General features: G+C 30.2%; 2 protein-coding genes across 2 annotated transcripts; both read left to right on the plus strand.

The window, feature by feature from the left end:
* Positions 1-207: 207 nt before the first annotated feature.
* On the plus strand, positions 208-20,194 carry LOC113386958 (potassium channel subfamily K member 1-like; the record flags this gene model as incomplete). Its single annotated transcript, XM_026624716.1, is given in 5 exon segments — positions 208-567; positions 3,338-3,641; positions 12,318-12,458; positions 15,736-15,945; positions 20,006-20,194. Coding segments are annotated over 4 exon segments (826 nt in total), but the record flags the coding sequence as incomplete, so codon positions are not given.
* LOC113386959 (parkin coregulated gene protein homolog) lies at positions 6,839-7,810 on the plus strand. The gene has a single exon (XM_026624717.1). It carries the CDS (start codon positions 7,064-7,066, stop codon positions 7,799-7,801), a length of 738 nt encoding a protein of 245 aa, XP_026480502.1. The 5' UTR covers positions 6,839-7,063; the 3' UTR covers positions 7,802-7,810.
* Positions 20,195-20,537: the final 343 nt, after the last annotated feature.

Genomic DNA, 20,537 nt, shown 5'->3' on the forward strand with positions numbered 1-20,537 from the left:
GTCGGCAACGTTCGCTCAGACATGTGACGTCACAATTGCACAGTATCCACAACGGAAAACATAGTCCATGTAATATAATGTCTATGTATTACACATAAACTATTTTCAAATTACCCCCTATTCGACCCTGACCAAAACCAAACAAACAAAATCACTTTACAAAAAAAACATGGCAGCCGTCCGTCCGTCATCTTTATAAACGATTGTTGTTTATCTTTCATCCAACATTAATCGACAGATTTTCATACAAAACTGACGTGCATTTAATAATTAACACCAATTCAAACTTAATTAACAACTCGATAATTTAATATAAATGTTAATTAATAAATAAACACAAAAAATAACCAACAAATAACTCATTGTGCAAATGTACTAATATGACAGAAGTGGATAAAATTCAAGTGGATAGAATTAAATATGTTTGATATAGTTTAATTAATTTAATAACTAATTATGTATTTTTTAGTTGTTAGAAATGAGGACTTTTTAAGCCTTTATATTTAAGTAGAAAATATAAAAAACAGGAATACACGAACAGCTGACGAATTATTAGAACAGATTTAGGTAAATGAAATAATAGTAATAAATTATAATATATATATATATATATATATATATATATATATTTGGTCAAATTTTAATATTGAAGAATTATTAGTATCAATTACTAACCATTTAAGCTTTAGTTCATGATATTTTTGTTATTTATTTGTTAAAAATATATATAATATTTGAAAACAATAATGTAATTAAAGTCATACTTCAAATATGACACGATCGGTTTGTCGTTGTAATTAGCATTTACGACTTGATTTTTCATTAGAGGAATGAAGTAATTGCTGATTAATAAATTCTATAATATTTGTTCACATAGTGGATTATGTTAAACTTTCGCAAATTTACTAATCATGTAATAATTGTGTTTGAAGAATTTCATGTAATTAAAATTAACATACATTCATTGACTGATGCTATTTTTTTTTTACTTTTTCGCTGGCGATACAGTTTCATTCTTTGAACAGACGTAATATCTGCCTTGCCTAAAAACTATTTTCCATTTTAATAACTTCAAAGATTTATAGAAACTACGAATAATAAAGAAATGATTTCTAATCAATAAACTCACGTTTAGTACACGGCACAAAAATGTTTAATTTGTTTTATTATTTTCAAGGAACAGTGTAAAATATTCTTCTGATTCAGGAATTATCCATTAAATCATGATTTGTACTATGATGTAACAGTAAAATGTTAATTTATCTATGCCGATTTTCTTGTTGTTATCAATATCGAAAGCGAATGACGTACAGTTGTGCCGTAACGGACTTCCGTTGCATTTGTACAGATTTACATCCTATTCGCGCCTAAAGAAGTTTTACTGCAAAAATAATATATTATAGTCCCTTATAAATTTTTCATAAATTTGTAAATTGTAAACTAACACTTATTTTTAATAATATTTTATAAAAGCAATTTACGTTTTTTGTTTATATAATAAATTCATTTTTATATTTTTTTATTTAATCGATAAAACAGGTTGGTCGATACAATTTAAGAAAATTCAGGCTGAAACAAAATTTGAATTGGAATATTATTTATACAAATTGTATTTGTCCATCTATAAACAATAAACATGTATAAATAATAGATTAAATTAGAGCAAAATATATAAAATACAACTAAAAATTGTAAAGTAGTGGGGTAATATTAGACAATGTTACAATATTTATAATGATATATTTGAAAACGTTTAAAATTTCTCGAATATTACGCTACGGGAAGTTTGAGCAATTTGCCTTGTGGCACGATGCCATACACCACTAGTTCAATTTAAATTGTAAATATATAAAAAAATAACAAGTGCGCAACAATGCTCAGAGTTTACAATTCACTTTAATTATAATATAATTTTTTATCAATGAAGTCGTATTTTAAATAAATACATATTAATAATGTTATGAAACTTTAATTAATAATTTGTGATTACAAAAATGTCGATTGTTAAAACTGTATCTTTGAAGTCGAATAATTAATTTTATTATTTATTGCATGCCTATTATTAGATTTGTTCATAAATAAACAAGTATAAATAGATGGCAAACAAGGTCGCTTTGAAATTACATCAATTTTAATTCTTTTAGCATATCATAGATGTCGCCACCAACCGTAGCACGTAAATTTACCCTTAGGGGTTCAATTCTAGGATAAAATTAATCTTCTATATATATAAAAATAAGTCGGGTTTTCCTTCCTGACGAAATAACTCCAGAACGCACGAACCGATTTCGATAATTTTGCATTCGTTGGAAAGGTCTCGGGCTCCACAAGGTTTATAGCTAAGAAAATTAGTGCCTTAATGCAAGCTGCTGGAACTTCACGCACCGTAATTAAAAATTTGAGTAATGACATTAGTGAGAAATATCAGAATTATGCTTGCAATTAGGTCAACAAGCAATTCTAGTCGCAAAGAATAATGATGTACAAGCACTGAATTTCACTATTCAATCAAAAATTGCTGGCGATTTGGTGACATGCCAATGATTCCGACTGGTCTTCCGTTTGACTTCAAACGATTGCAATTTCCAGTTCGCCTTTCGTTCGCAATAACAAGTCGCAAGGCCAATCGCTTAGTGTTTGCGGGATAAATTTCAAATAGATTATTTAGAAAATCATTGTTTTTCACATGGACAGTTATACGTTGCCTGTTTACGAGTTGGAAAACGATCCGCTTTGTTTGTGTTAAATGTTTGTGTCAGACCAAAAAACAAAAAATGTGGTTTACCAAAGAGCACTTCAATGAAACGGACAATTTGCGGATTCACTTGCATTTGCTTAGAGAAGTTCAAGTAAAAAACACTTCATTATTGCAATCGAAACAAATTCATTACTGTTGTGTAATAACATCAAAATTTTCCTTTTCAAATATAAAACAAACAAAAAATTTCTTCATTTTTCTCACGAAACCATCTGGTGGCGAAACGGAGTTCGTCGGGTTTGCTAGTTTTAATATATAATATAGAAAAGATGAACCTAAATTAATTTGACTAAATGAAACGAGAATAAAATATACGCGTACAAAATATATTTTTAATAAAATCACAAATATGTTGTAAAAAATATATAAAGACATTTTTTCCATTGAAAAGGTATGTTTCAATGTATAAAATTGGTACTTGAACGTTTCGAAGCACACTAGTACTATCTGTGATATGCTGAAAATACTCATACAGAGTAAAGCGCATTTGTTCTATGTTTAACCCCAAGGATTCATTATTTTTTCTAATTGTTCCTACTGATTTCTTATAATTCTAACTCCTCAATCCTCTACCCCCAGTGTCTTCGATCCCCCGCAATGGACACCAGGAACTACGGCAGCACCCAGAGTCACCAGACGGATGTGGTGCCCACGTTGCCGGAGACTGTTCGTCTGTTACCGGACGTCGTCGCCGCCAATTTGAGCCGATACTCGAGGAGGCCGAGGAACTCTCTGCTCTTTCTGTTCGTCATGTTCTATGTCCTGTATCTGGTCACTGGGGGGCTCATCTTTTCCGCCCTTGAGACTCCTTTGGAGAGCCAATTGCAGCAGGAGATCTTGCAAACGAGGCAGAAGTTTTTGAATGACTATCCTTGCGTTGACGGTAAGAAGAAGATAATATACATATCTTGTATTTAAATTCTTCTGTACGGGTGTATGATTTGATACTTCTCCTAAACGGTTATTCGGATTTTGATAAATCTTTTTAGAGTTTGTCAAAAGAAATTTTTAAGATTTAATGAACGATGATACTATGCTAATATTGTAAAAATAAATGGCAAAAATTACAAAAAACCACTTATCATTGTTTGACATTGAAAATAGTTTCACAAATGAGAACTGTCACCTGCCAGAAATTTCAATTCACTTATGAGCCAAGACAATATTAGAATATAACACAAAAATAGAAAAAAAAAATAATGTCTGCATTATTATTGTAGATTTAATTCCAAACGTTTCTTATATTGGCCTCACAGATAGCTATTACATGTTCCTGTGCCAAAATACTTTAATTCCACATTTTTGCAAAACAAAACTTATTATTTTTCTATTTACAAATAATTCATGATTATCGACTGGTTAGTTGTATCAATGTTAGTGCAAAATTCTGTGGTGTGTACACATTTATATCTGTAAAATCAACTGGTGATGACATCAAATTGTATGTCGAAACGTTTAAAGATTAAAGATTATTTTATAAATCGTTGTTCTCTTGTGTTAGATGATTCGCCCTCAAAGAACTTACTTATACATACATATCTTATATATAAAATTCTTCTGTAATGATGTATATAAGGATACACCTCCTAAACGATTATTCGGATTTTGATAAATCTTTCTGAAGTTTGTTAAGAGAATTTTTTAGGATTTTTTGAGTTATTATTAGTAGAAATAAATGGAATGGAATGGAATTACAAAAAACCGCTTATTATTGTTTAACATTGAAAACATTTGAGGCATTGTTTAGCATTTAACAAATGAAAACTGTCATCTGCCAAAAATTTCAATTTACTTATGAGCCTAGACAATATTAAAATATGTATAATAAATTCATGATTATGAATAAGAAAAATGAAATGCCTTCATTATTATTGCCGAAAAGCATCTGAGATGTGCCAGAAATTAAAATAATATAAGATACAGTTAACAGTATATGTTTGGCAGATGAAATTACATAATTCAGTTTAATAAATAACGCAATAAGTTTTCTTATACATGTCGCATTTTGGTTTACTTTACCAAATTATTTAACAATACAAAAAAATATTTCTACTTATTAAAAAAATGATTTAGAATTTTGTTTCATGTGTCAAAAATTCATTTGTTTGGCATCGGATATGAAATATTTAGCAAGTTCATCTTAGATTGAATAGTGCACATATGTATTAGATTTTACAAATTAGTTCACCTAAGATTTGAACATAAACAATAATGTTTATTAAATTATTAGTAAGAAAAATGTATTTTAGAAATTATAATTGCCAATAAGTAACTAATATATCGTACGAGATTAAGTAAATTGTAGACTAAACTATTGAAGCAATCATGTGGTGTGGTAAAATCAAGTGTGATATTATTCTTTTACCGCAGATACTATATTATTCTGACTAGGATATTAAAATGTATAGGATATTAAAAAAAGTGGAACTTTTAAATTGTAGACGTCGGTACAGGACAACGTCTACCGGGTCATCTAGTATATATATATATATATATATATATATATATATATATAAATATATAAATATAATTATATATTGATCGATATCAAATCCAGTAGTTGCACGTTTTTGTAAAAATTTCAAACATTTTCAATGTCGCGATTAGTATTTAATTGTTTCACCGATAAGAAAATTACAAGATTTTCTCGTTAGAGTATTTATTTATCGCAATTATAATTATAATTATAATTTTAACTGAGATAAAACTAATTCCAAATTCTACATAGCAACATTGTAAAGAAATTGTTTTGAATTTTCCACGTTAGATAAAGTTTTCGTCTATATATAGATATTGTGAAACGTAGGTAGATGAAAACAAACTAATTTATTCAGGGCAATCGGCGAGGATGTCTTTAACTTTTCATAACAATTTTGTACAATGGTGGAAATTGTTAAATATTTTTGTTTTTTTAATCAACAAGATTTCAGATTTATGAAAAACTCTACTGTAAATGTATCTTAGAAAAAATGGATGTGTATGTATGTATATATGTGCGGATAAAATTTTTCGTTCAAGTTTTTGAGAGCACTGCTCAACCGATTTGATTGATTCAATAAGCATTCGATTCCTATTAATAGGGAGATGTGCTGAATAGTTTTTGGCAAAGGCAGGTCCATGGAGAGTAAACATAGAACAAATGCGTTTTACTCTGAATTAGTGCTTTCTGCATATCACAGATGGTGCTAGTGTACGATAGAAGTACCGATTTTTTATATTGGAATATCTATTTTGAACGGAAAAAATGTTTATTGTTTCTTATTGTATATTTTTCACAACATATTTGTGATTTTGTTGAAAATATATTTTATACGTGTATATTTTTGTTCTCATTTCATTTAGTCAAATTAATCAGGTTTATCTTTTCTATATTATATATTCAAATAAATCTTATCCTAGAATTAAACCTAAGGGTAAATTTACGTGCTACGGTTGGTGGCGACATCTATGATATGCTGAAAGAATTAAAATTGATATAATTTCAAAGCGGCCGTTTTCGCCATCTGTTTAAATATGGACAGGTCCAGACGTTTCGGAGATCCAGAAATCTATTTTTTTTAAAAAATGCTATTTCGTGGTCAAAAATCAGATATTTTTTCAACAGTCTCGGATCAAATTTTCAATAAAAAAACACTTTTCAAAAAAGGCATCTTTTTTTAATTTTGTCACTATTCAAATTATTTTTATTATTAATGTGTTATTAAAATTAATTTTTAAAAATGTTTGAAAAAAATTAATATTCTGCAAATAAATCTAATTTTTCATTATTTAAACCTTTAAAAAATTTAATTTTTAGTAAGGAAAGTTTCATCGATTTGCCTTAAGTCACTGTACCATACACCACTGGTTTATAATTATTTCATTTTCAACTTATTGGCTGCTAACGTTTCAAGAATATATATACAAATATATGTAATATACCTGTGCGTGTATTTGTATATATATATAGATTTCTATCGCCCCCAGGTTCCACTATTTTCTTCCCCCCAGTAATTGTTCTGCGCAATTTCATTTAAAACCCGATACAAAACGATATAAAAGGCAAAAGTCAGCCCTTCGTCCGCCCCGAGCGCTAAATATTCAACTAGTATCGACCAAACAGCAAAGTAGGCCACTCGCGATATGTCATCAAAATAAACAGTATACTTCAACTTTCTAAAAAAAATCCCATAACCGGTCCAAAAAATAAACTAATTTCCATTTTCAAAAACCGACATACCCCGAAACCCCGACAGTGTTCTAATGAAGCCCGTGATGTGATTTAGTGAAAAATTTTGACAGCCGTCAATTGCAATACGATACAAAATGGTGACAGGACGCGAATACAGGATTTCTTTGCGTCGGTGCATGCCGTCGGCGAAATGTGGTCCTTCGAAACGTGTGGTGCCGGCTTTTACCATACAAGCTTTGCAGCGAAATACGAGAGTTTTGCGCCCCCCGAGTTCGGGCCTGGCGCGCCAGGAGTCTCCGCCGCCGTCTTTGTTTAGAAAATACTACCAACGTGGTGACTTTCCGATAGCCATCGAGTTCTGTGCAAATCGCAACCAGATCGCGTGGAAAGTCAAACCGGAGAAACTGGACTACCACCATTATCTACCTATGTTCTTCGACGGATTGTGCGAGGTGAAGCATCCTTACAAGTTTTTTGCACGCCAAGGCATCTTCGACATGGTGGAAGCTGCACCAGAAAAAGTCTTTCCGGTGCTGCCCCAATTGATTCTACCCATAAAAAAAGCTTTCAACACCCGCAACGCCGATGTCATGTGCACAACTTTGAGGGTTTTGCAGCATCTGGTGACCGCCGAAGAGCGCATCGGACAGGCCCTTGTCCCTTACTACAGGCAAATCTTACCAGTTTGCAACATGTTCATAGAGGACAACGTCAATCTTCTGGATGAGATCGATTTTGCTTACTCCAAGGGCGAAAGGGTCGGCGATCTGATCCTGGAGACTTTGCAGATTTTGGAACGCTACGGCGGCGAAGACGCCTTCATCAATATTAAATACATGGTCCCGACGTACGAATCGGCGGTGCTCAACTAGAACCTATATTAGGGCTATGGCTACGACTAACAATTCTAAGATATAAATGTAACTAAGATAAAAAATAATTTAAAACGGATGCAATAGTTGATATTTGTAGATATTTGCAAATTCCAAAATGTCTCCACAGTCATAAACTGAATTACTTGAAACTAAATTTTTGTTTGTTCTAATTTTATGTTGGAAGTGATAGTTGGTAATAAAAATGGATAATCTTACTGTTGAAATAATCTTATCATTATATATATTTTATTTAATATCGATATTCATGATAACTTATGAAATTTTTAATATGTCGACAATAATAAAATGTATTTGTATTATATAAATTACAACTAGTTGGATTTCCATTTTTTAAAATTGGATGGAGAGACATCTATTGTCATTTTCAGACTACTTTTACGAAGGCAGGTACTTGTTATGAGAACATAAACTAGTGCTGAATGGCATCGTGTCTTAAAGCAAATTGCTGAAACTAAGAGAATAGTAAATATTTTCTTATTTTAAATACTTTAACTTACATATGAAAAGTGAATAAACAAAACTCAATTAAGCGGTTTAGAATTAAAGGACCTTATCTCATATTTATAAGAATTATATAAACTGAATTGCAAAGTTAAAATCATTTATGTTAAGTATATAAGTGAACTTTAGAAATATAGCTAGAAAAAAATTAAATTGGAATTATTTTCGATATTCAGAAAAAAAACTAGTGGTGCATCGTGCTTTAAGGCAAATTGCTGATACTTTCCGTACCGTAGCTAAATGATCGAGGAATATTAAATGTTTTCAAATAGATTATAAATACAGAAACATTGTCTAATATTTATAAGAATTATATAAACTAAATTGCAGAGTTGAAATTATTTGTTTAAAGTATATAAGTAAGCTTTAAAACTTTAGTCAGAATTAATAAGCAGAAAGTTTTTTGAATCATTAAAATCAGATGGTTAGTTTTCTCAAAAACCGCCATTTTTTGTACATGTAGCTCTGTATCTTCGAAATGGTTGGACCTGCCTTTGCCAAAAACTAATAACCATTTCTCCCAATCATTGCTAATTGAATGTTTTTTGGATATTTGAATCGGATGCTCCGTTCTCGCAAAAAACACGATTTCTATTCTAATCAGCGCATCTCCCTATCAATAGGAATCGAATGTTTCTTGAACCATTCAAATCGGTTGATCCGTGCATAGTGCATAGAAAAAGTGAACGAAGTTTGTATACATACATACACACTTCCATTTTTTTCTGAGGTATGCCAAAATCGGTTGAAAAGATTTAAAAAGTGCTTTTTTGAAGATATTGATTATTAATATTATTCGATTTTTTTAAATTTTGAAATTTGTTGAAAGATGTTTATACCCAGTCATGTGGTTTGATTCTTACTGGCTAAAATATCTAATTTTCGATCAGCAGATGACATTTTTTTAAGTTTTGTTCTCGATCTCCACAACCGCTGGACCTGCCTTTGCAAAAATTCAATCAATACTTCATTTCATTAATACATACAAGGGACGCTCCGCTCTCAAAACCTTAATTTCTATTTTCTGCACTCTTTGCTCCGTATCTCCGAAACGGCTAGACCTGTCTTTGCCGAAAACTAATCAGCACGTCTCTTCGTCAATTGAAATCGAATGGTAAATTAATCATTCAAATCGTTGATCCGTGCTCGCAAAATCGTGGACGAAAATTTGTATCGATACACATAATTTTTGTTTGTAAGGTATAAAGCCAAAATTTTCATTTTCGATTTTTGGCCGATTGCTATAACTTAGGCTACAGGAAAATAATAATGGTTATGGGAATATATATTAGAATGTTTCTAATTAATTTTGCAATGCACGGTTCAATTGGATCATCAGTAAAGTCTTTTAACTTTCAAATTCTTTCTCATTTTAACGAGTCGTTCAGCAATCAATTTGCTCGTTAGTAGAGTCCCTTTTCCTTTGCGCCCCATGCTTTCAATTTCCTGAATTTTTTCTCGTATAATTATTTCATTTTTTGAACTAGATATCTTCATGTATCATTTGAGTTCGTCGTGCGTCATCATCGACACGACTCACTACTTTTGTGATAAAAATTATAATAATATATATGTATATAATGTTTATGATAAGAGTAGAAAATGGGGCCCGTATCATATCAAAAGTCCACTATATAAATGCAATTAAATACAATGCTACATTGTTGTCGCATTTAGAAGAATCGTTGACACCATTGTTGAGGAAGATTCAAAATTGGACCACGAAAACGACGAAAATAATACTAACTTATTATGTTAGTAAAAGAGTCTTTACAATAATCTAATAATAGTTTCCTTTTTTATTTTTGATATCACAATCTTGTAAGTTTTGAAACCGAAACCGAGATAAAAGGTGTTTTACGTATTTTAATCTTATCGGTACCTCCATTGACGTCATAGAAAATTGTTTACACAATTATTTATATTATATGCACCTATCAGGAACAACTTAAATTTCAGACACGCTCTTCAGAGATAAGAGATCTCGTCAACAAACGAAGTAATAATATTTAAAGATTTTACGATAAGATCAATAAAATATAATTTTAACTAACGATATACGCAAGAGCGATAAGGGCAACATTATTAATAGAAAAGTAAAACGTATTATTAATACTAATGAACTAGTGGGGTAAGGTTGAACCTCCCATACCGAAAATAATTTTTTTAAAAACTATTATTTTTTTTTTTAAACTTTGAAAAAATTAGGTTTTTTAAAAAGACTTCTAAAAAAAAATTATTTTTTTATTTTGAAGTATTTTGGAAATTTTGATCTCTTTTTCAAAGCATTCGTACTGTTTTAGCTGCATAAAGATGAAATATCGGAGCGCGTAAGCGCCGCGTCGCCGTCTAACTGATAAACATTGGTACGGAACTCATAGAAATGCAAACAAAATTTATTCGTATTATTAAAATCTCTATAAAAAATCTGATAATTTGATGTGCATATGTCTAATGATCATTTTTGACCGCCAAATGGCATTTTTTTGTACTTTTTTTACTAGATCTCCGAAACCGCTAGACCTGCTTTCTCAAAAATTTAATCAATTTTTCATCTTGTCAATACAAATAAAATGTTTTTTGAATTATTAAAATCAAAAAAATCTCTTTAAAACCGAGTTACTGTTTTTGGTACATTTTGCCCAGTATCTCCGGAACGGCTAGACCTGCCTTTACCAAAAACTAATCAACACGTCTCCTTATCAATAGGAATCGAAGGTTTTCGGTTAAACCGTTTTCCTGAAATCTTCGACACATGCACATAGATCCATTTTTTTTAAGTTATGCCAAAATGTTCAGAAACCTTTGAAACGTAAAAAATATATAAAAAAAATATTTTCGATTTTTTTGCGATTACTATAACTTACTCTACGGGTAGTTAATAATATATGTAATGAATCAAATATATCAATTTTTGTGTAATTAATTAACTTCCCGTAGGGTAAGTTATTGTAATCTTCCAAAAATCGACATTGAAATTTTTTGCATTTCTTCACGTTTCAGAGGTTTCTGAACATTTTGACATACCTTAGAAAAAAGTGGATGTGTGAAAAAATCGATTAATATTGTTTCCAAAAATATATTTTTTTGAATATCAAGAATAATTTGAAATTTAATTTTAATTCTAGCTAAAGTTCTAAAGATCATTTATACTTCAAATAAATAATTTTATTTATCAAGATCAGTTTAGTTTATATAATTCTTATTAAATATTAGGCAATGTCCTTCATTTTAAATTCGATTGATAGAACTTTGCTTATTTACTTTTTATGTAAACATCGTCGTCCAATTCATAAGCTCTTATATTTTGACTATAAAATACGAATAACGAAAATTATAGTAAAAATATATTTGAAAGCATTCAATATTCTTTCGATATTTTATTGCACGATATCATGCACCACTAGTTTTTAATTAGACAATAATTAGAATATGAGGCAATGTCATTCATTTTAAAGGTTTGGTTTATTTAGGTACAGAAAGTTTCAGCAATTTGCCTTAAGGCACGATACCATATACCACTAGTTTTTATGTTTAAACCACTTCTCATAGGCCTATAATATTTTAAGGTGTTGCGTTTAACTATCGACAATATCATCGTGCAAAATTTCATTAAAATCCAAGATGAGTAAACCTAAGGTTCTCTTTGAGAGAAATCTATGACTATGACTATTATTATATTTTTATTAACTATACGTTAATAAAAATTGTTCCTGATAGTTGCTTGACTTCGGATGGATATAATTTGGACCAAAACATTTATTATAAATATAGATTTTTTTTTATTTGCAAATATAATATCAATCACATTCTTATTATTCTATAAGCTATTTGAACTCAAAATTGAGTTCACAAATGTGGCTTGTTTAGGAGACTCTTCAATGAGAGCCCTAATTACTTATAGTATACTTATAAATCAATAGGTTGTTTTTTCTTTAATTTTTTCTTAGTTAATATAGAATTATTGAAATAGTTTTATTCTCCATTCCAGAGGCTGCTTTAGAAACGCTGATAAGAAAAGTGTTGGCAGCCAGCGACAATGGTGTGTCCGCCGTCAAAAACGCAACTGGTGACTCTAATTGGACATTTGCCAAGTCCCTGTTTTTCTCCAGCACCATCATCACCACCATAGGTAAAAGATATATATATATATATATATATATATTAATATATATATCTATATATAAAATTCTTCTGTAACAATGTAAGTTTCATTAATCCTCCTATACTATAATTCGGATTTTCACGAATCTTCCTGAAGTTTGTTCGGGAAATTTTCTAGAATGTTTTGATTCATAGAAATATAGTTAGATTGTAGAAATAAATAGAAAAAAATATAAAAAACCGCTTATCATTGTTTGCCCTTGAAAATATTTGAAGCTTAGTTTGACATTAAAAACAATTGAAGACTGTCATTTGCCAAACATTTCTATTCACTTATAGGCTAAGGCAATATTAAAATATAATAAATTCATGATTAAAAATAAAGAAAATGTAATGTCTACATTATTATTGTCGAAAAGCAGCTGAGATGTGCCATAATTAAAATAATATAAGATGCAAATAATATAACATACGTCAGACAGTCTGCGCATGCGACTGACGCGCACGGCGAATCGTGTTCTCAACGTGCGCGTGGTTTGCTTTTGCTTGCAATAATTTTGTTTGCGCACTTTGCGAACAGATTCGCCGTACGAATTCGATGAGCCATAAGTGATTGCGCTCAAAAATATTCAACTTGCGGTCGTTTTGCCTTACTATACTAAGTCACAATATTTACTCAATGGAGCGCTTTCGGTCTGAACTTTTTTTTACTGTTTTCCATTTCGTTTGGAATTTTGGAACTAGGTTCATCTTACTCTTCAGAAGTGAAAACAATTTAGACTCCTTTACCACTTCTCGAGTGGATGACATTTCTTTTTAGTGGTGTAATTTTACTTTTTTTCAAAATAACGTTGGGTATCGATAAAAGAACTAATTATAAGAGAAAAATGTTTTTCAAAAAAGCATATACTTTTCAAGTTACTGGCTACTGAAAATTTGTTTCTTTTTTGCGTTTTTCATCATTTTTTGCTAATATCTTCAAAAATATACAATTTAACGACAATCATGTAATGAACAAAATTATATCAATTAAAATCTTAATAAATCGCTATTTTATAGTGTTTTAGGAACATTATTAGGCTAGATATGAAAATGGGTTTTTATAGTGCTCAAAATAAGCTTTAAAATGAGTACTTCTGCGTGTAAAATGAGTATACTATCATGCAAATAAAAGACGCTTATAATGTTTTTTCATTTAAATCAAATAGTTTTTCAGTGCCATTTCCACCAAATTTAAAAATAATCGTATTTCATCTAGAATTAACTTGGTTTTGATGGATTCTAGAAAATATCACAACTTTAGTACAAACGATTTTCAAAAAACTCATGATTTTATGAAAAAAAAACATTAAAAAAACATCCAATTTCTCATTATAATATCTCTTATTGTTCATTATTTTTCCATTACACAAATATTGTTAGAGGTATTGAACAAGGACTGCGCGGCTGTCCAACCAGAGGTCTTTCGAGCCCTTTAACCCTTCGCCGTTTCACAATAAGAGAAGTTACGGTAAAATTTATGATAGAGAAAGTTGTAGATCATTTAATCACCTTTAAAATAGTGTATTACAAGTTCTGATAAATTCAGAATTAAAAGGGTAATAATCCAATTAATGCGGTGGATGGTGACGGAGTGCAAATTGATTTCACTTCTGAACTTAAGATAAAGATTAGCCTATTTCCAAAATATCAAATAAATTGGAGCACAGTAAAAAAATTCACAGAGCAATAATTTTGTTGATCGTAAGTTGAATAGAGCACATGTGAACAGGATTTGACAAACTAATTCACTTCAAATATAAACTTAAGCAATAATGTATATTGATTTATTGGAGAAAAAAATGTAATTTAGATATTAAAATTACTAAAATCCAGTTAAAATATAGTACGAAATTATAAAAATTATTGGCAGCATTATTAAAGCAATTATTTTGGGTAGAAAAATAAAAGATGATATTGCACCTTTGCCGCGAATGCTATATATTAATTCTTTCTGAATTTATTGTACTTTTTAAAAGATTTCAATTTTCAATACGTGTATATTGTATTTTTAGTGTGATAAATCTGGAAAATCAATGTTTTAGTTGTGAATAAACAAAAAATCATTCATTTATACATCCACATCTACAGGTATGACTAAAAATACTATATAACCTTTAAATGCAATAAAATAAATTGAGCTACTGGAAATAAGTTTGTTCTATAAATCGCAGTGTATAATTTTTAATATACAATTTTATTGAACATTTTGTAATATTTGTTAAATGAATAATTAAAGTGTTAACTGTGGGAATTGAGAACAATCATTTTATTTGAAACAGTTCTACATTCAACATCACTCATATATTGGTGTAAATAGTAATTAAAAAAACACTAATTATTATTTTTTAACTAAGCAGTAAATATTAGTATAAAATATTGAAAAATTGTAGACGTGGGTACAGAACAACGTCTGTCGGGTCAGCTAGTATATATATATAAATCTAATATATAAAATTCTTCTGTAACTATGTATGAATGATTAATCCTCCTAAACTATAATTCGGATTTTCATAAATCTTCCGGAAGTTTGTTCGGGAAATTTTCTAGAATTTTTAGACTCATAGAAATATAGTTAGATTGTAGAAATAAATGCATAAAATTACAAAAAACCGCTTATTATTGGAAGCTTAGTTTGACATTAAAAACAAATGAAGACTGTCATTTGCCAAACATTTCTATTCACTTATAGGCTAAGGCAATATTAAAAATATAATAAATTCATGATTATAAATAAGGAGAATGTAATGTCTACATTATTATTGCCGAAAAGCAGCTGAGATGTGCCGAAAATTAAAATAATATAATAAAATAAAGTCGACATGCGTCTGACAAGTGACGCAGTTCTGCGCATGCGTCTCACGGTTGTGAAATGTCAGTTCAATGTAATTACATACCCTATATTAAAATTCAATTTGACAGATTATTATTTTTTAACTAAATGTTAAAAAAAAATTAAAAGCGTTGTTTGCTAATATCTTCAAAAATATAGATTTTAACAAAATAAATGAAATGACCAAAATTATATAAATTAATATCTTAATAAATCACACAAAAAATGTAGATGTGGGTACAGGACAACGTCTGTCGGGTCATCTAGTATATATATATATATATATATATATATTATATATATATATACTACACTTCTACTTGCAAATCAACATTTACATACAAATTGTCAGTAAATTGATATTTCATAAAAACAATGATAAGCTCATGTTTTTCCTTATTAGTTTAGCTACTAATTTTATCCTTTTCTCCAGGTTATGGTCAGGTCAGTCCGGTGAGCCAATCGGGCAAAATCTTCTGCATGCTCTACGGCTGTGCAGGAATCCCTCTAACCCTGGTTTTGTTTTCCGCCCTTGTCGAGCGAATGCTGACCCCTGCCAGGGGCTTCCTGAGGCTCCTGATGACCAGGCTGGCCGGACGGTGCAGGCCGTTCGGGGTCAGACTGTTGCATTTGATGTTATACGGTAGGGTAAAACAATTATATATATACTAGCTGACCCGGCAAACGTTGTTTTGCTAAGTAAGATTCGGTATTTTCTAAACAATTTCTAGAGTATCAAAAATATTAATACTTTAAGTGTATAAGGATGTGTTGTTTGAATGCTATATACAAATGAGGTAGTTACCCCCGTTACATACGGCACCTAGCTCTCCTACACAAAATAATTAATAAACTTTAGTATTTCATTTTAATCTGATTTATTAACAAACTCTTATAATTAGTGTTTTTATATACTATATTATAAATTTTATTCCTGATTTCAATAACATATTTTTGATTATGATTTTAAAAGTCGGTAATTACCATATGAGCCATTTAGTGGACACAGTGGCTAACTTCAAAAAACACAAAGTGGAGAAAAAAGGCAATGAAGTGATAAATATTTGTTTTTAAAAATTCCTGTTATAAGATAAATTGAAAATTATGATATAGAACGTATAAATACATATGTAGCATACATGTAACGGTATATAAAGTTAATAACTATTAATAGTGAATATATAATTATCATTAAAGTTAAAGTTTTGATATGACGTTGTCAAAAGAAAAAATTAAAAACCTAATTTTTTACGTATTTGTGTTAAAGCTTTTTTTATAAAAATAAATATTATAAATAATATTATTTCTATATGTAAACTGGAAGTTTTATACACTTTCTATAGAAAACATGGTATAATCCATCCAAGTCTTTTGTGGTCTTTCGACTTATTGATTACGTATCAAGTTTTTCAGATTCTTTTTGGATTCTGAATTTTGTGTATAATTGTAAATAATACTACTGAGCTTTAACAAAATTTTCAAATTTCTGCGAGGAGAGATAGAAAATGAATCAAGTATTTCTTCTTTGACCTGCTTTTTGAAAAGTTTCAAGTAACATTCGATGAATTAAAGTAAATTTAATAAAAAGTATATATGTAGAGCAGGGCGAGGTACAAAGGTCCAATTTGACTTTGAACAAATATAAACTATATTGTGAAAAGCATAACAATTATATCCCAACAAATAACACATTTCAAACGAACAATCATCTGACTACGTTCAGTAAAACTGTTAGCTACTTCATCATTATAGAAATGTGCCTTTTTGCTGTCTTTCAAAAATTTGTTATCTAGACCCTTTTTATCCTATAGGCGGGGTAACTTGGAATGGCCAGGTGGCAAACAGGTTTAATGTCTTATTTTAATTTTAAAGGTATTTTACAAAATAATTACATTATTAACTAATGCTGAAAAACTACCAATGGAAGAAAATACTTTTATTATGGTTTTCCAAAAATTACCGTATATCTCCCGGTGGCAGAATTATAAGAATCAAGGTTATAGCTGGTTATACATCTTTTTCCCTCTACTTTCAAATATTGTTGTTAAACAATGCTTAACTTTAGTGGTTTTTGACACATTGGTGTTGGACTTTTTTAACCCCGAACTTTCATATATTTTTATCTATTCTTCGATAAATTCTGGGAAATTATAACTGGAAAATTGTTATTCGACAAAATGTCCCTTTGGTCGATACCAAATTTAGGTTCTGAATTTAAATAACATAAATAAAAAATAATATAACCTGGAAAATGTTTTATAAATACCAATGAGTATATAATTATACAAATGAGATCTTTCAGAGCACCGTGTTTGAGAAAAACATGCCAAGAAGTGCATTTTCATATTAACACTTCAAAAAAGTTGATATTTTGAATTTCTAGTAACACTTAAGGCCCGTTTAATTGCGTTTTTGTGTATAAATAAAACTACAAACAAAACTACTTACTACAATTAAATAATATTCACCTAAAACATCCTTTTAAACATCATCTGTTAAAAATGTTTGACATTTGACGTATTAGCCACCGTCCATTGTTTTATTTAAATTACGCTTCTACAAAAATGTTCAAATTAAAAATGTAAAGTTTCTACGCGGATTTGAAATAATATCTCACCTTTCCGACAACCTACTGATTAGCACGAATTTTTCAAGACTAAGACTGGCCAAATCGGTTTAGCCGTTTTCGAGTTTTAGCGGATCATTTTATCGAGAGCTCCATTTTTATATATAAGATAATTTTCGATCAACGATCTAATTTTTTGTGCTCCTTTACATTTCACACCGTGATTATTACAACACAAACACCATTGTCCAAATTAAACAATACAATATTTATTTACTATTCAGAGTAATTCCAGATAATTTTCGGATCGTTGGGCAAACAAAAGCATCGCGGGAGACAACGAATTATCTACAATATTTAGTTTGGGTTCGGTTTAAAGACCAGTTTCGTAAGATCAACAACCTTCCGAATAAATCGATCGAGTGCAAAGTTATAAATTATATTTGTTCGTGTACGTTTCGACACCAGATCCGTGTCATTAAAAATATTTTACCAATACAATTGTTCAAGCAAGAGTTGTATCTTTAAATGATGAAAAAATTTGGAATATCACCACGTATCACCAAGGGGATTAATGGACGCCCCTTAATTAACTTCCCGTAGGGTAGTTCTAGTAATGGACCGAAAATCGAAAACGAAAAATTTTGCATTTCTCGACGTTTTCAAGGTTTCTGAACATTTTTAAGCGGCATACCTCAAAAACTAAATGGATGTGTGTGTGTGTTTTGTATGTCCGCATTTTTAGTATTAAAAAATGGACTCTACTGACGAGCAAACTAATCTAGAATTTAAAAAAATGGACTCTACAGACGAGCAAACTAGTCTAGAATTAAAAAAGGGACTCTACTGACGAGCAAACTAATCTAGAATTAAAAAAGGGACTCTACTGACGAGCAAACTAATCTAGAATTAAAAAAAGGGACTCTACTTACGAGCAAACTAATCTAGATTAAAAAAGGGACTCTACTGACGAGCAAACTAATCTTGTATTAAAAAAGGGACTTTACTGACAAGCAAACTTAATCTAGAATTAAAAAAAGAACTCTACTGACGAGCAAACTAATGTACAATTAAAAAAGGGACTCTACTGACGAGCAAACTTAATCTAGGATTATAAAAGAGACTCTACTGACGAGCAAACTAATCTAGAATTAAAAAAGGGACTCTACTGACGAGCAAACTAATGTAGAATTTAAAAAATGGATTCTACTGACGAGCAAACTAATCTAGAATTAAAAAAGGGACTCTACTGACGAGCAAACTAATGTAGAATTTAAAAAATGGATTCTACTGACGAGCAAACTAATCTAGAATTAAAAAAGGGACTCTACTGACGAGCAATCTAAAAATAACATTAAAAAGGGACTCTAATGACGAGCAAACTTGAACTAGAATTAAAAAAGGGACTCTACTGACGAGCAGATTAATCTAGAATTAAAAAAGAGACTCTACTAACGAGCAAACTAATCTAGAATCAATAAAAGGACCCTACTGACGAGCAAAAGTTAAAATATATAAAAAGGGACTTTACTGACTAGCAGACGAGTATTTCAGTTTGCTCGTCAGTTCATATAATGCAAAATATAGTTTGCTTGTCAGCAGAGTCCTTTTTATTTTCATGTCTGGTAAAATAGAGTTGATGATAAAAAATACTAAATACAAAAATTCAAAAAATTGCCTAGGCTAAGCACAGTCTAAGCGCCACTCTGGTACAAATGTTTACCCAAGTGCTTTTAGACTGTTTATGTACTGGAGCACTTTTCCAATTTTGTGAAAACTATTTATAGAAAAATGTGAAAATGCCGCCAAGCTAAGCACAGTATAAATGAAAATGTCGCACAGAATTATTTCCAAATGCGTTTAGAATGTTACTATACGGGAGCACTTTTTCTATTTTGTGTAAATTAGGCAACTATTTTTTTGAAATTTAATTCTAGAGATAAATTGATTTATGATTTACATTTGATTCGCTCAGATATAACAAACAAGATAGCAAAAATAATGAAAGTTACAGTATTTGTAATACCACGTTTAAAATTTCTCGAATATTTTATTACGGTACGTGGGAAGTTTCAGCAATTTGCCTTAAGGCACGATGCCATACACCACTAGTTCTAAATTTTAATTTTCTTTTCAGTATCTTTCGTCCTGGTGTTCTTTTTCTTCATTCCTGCAACAATATTCAATTACCTGGAACCAGAATGGGATTATCTGGACTCTATTTATTATTGTTTTATCTCATTGACAACCATCGGCTTGGGTGACTACGTTCCTGGTGATGCCACAGTCTCGCCCTACAGGGCTTTTTATAAGATAGCCACGACATGTAAGAAAACCTTCATCATTATAGATATATAATTTTAAATCCTTCAGCATTTCATAGATGGCACCACCACATAAGGAGTGCCAATGATTCGTCATTCGCTCTCGATGATATCATTTCTATACGGGTCGATTGTGATTAGTCGTCGTATATGTGAATAGGGATCTTTCGTTGTATGATAATTGACATAGATAGATAAATAAACATTTTAAAGTTACATCGTAGTACAAATCTGGATTCAATGAAAATTGCCTGAATCAGAAGAATATTTTACCCTGGTCCTTGAAAATAATAAAACAAGTTAAACATTTGTGCCGTATACTGGACGTAAGTTTATTGATTAGAA

This window comes from Ctenocephalides felis, unplaced genomic scaffold (assembly GCF_003426905.1).
Source record: "Ctenocephalides felis isolate EL2017-DRISC unplaced genomic scaffold, ASM342690v1 CF-g0.4_SCAFFOLD_03571, whole genome shotgun sequence".
Taxonomy (NCBI): Eukaryota; Metazoa; Arthropoda; class Insecta; order Siphonaptera; family Pulicidae; genus Ctenocephalides; species Ctenocephalides felis.

Excerpts from the sequence above, each read along its gene's own strand:
- LOC113386959 (XM_026624717.1), top strand. The coding sequence starts at position 7,064 with ATGGTGACAGGACGCGAATACAGGATTTCTTTGCGTCGGTGCATGCCG.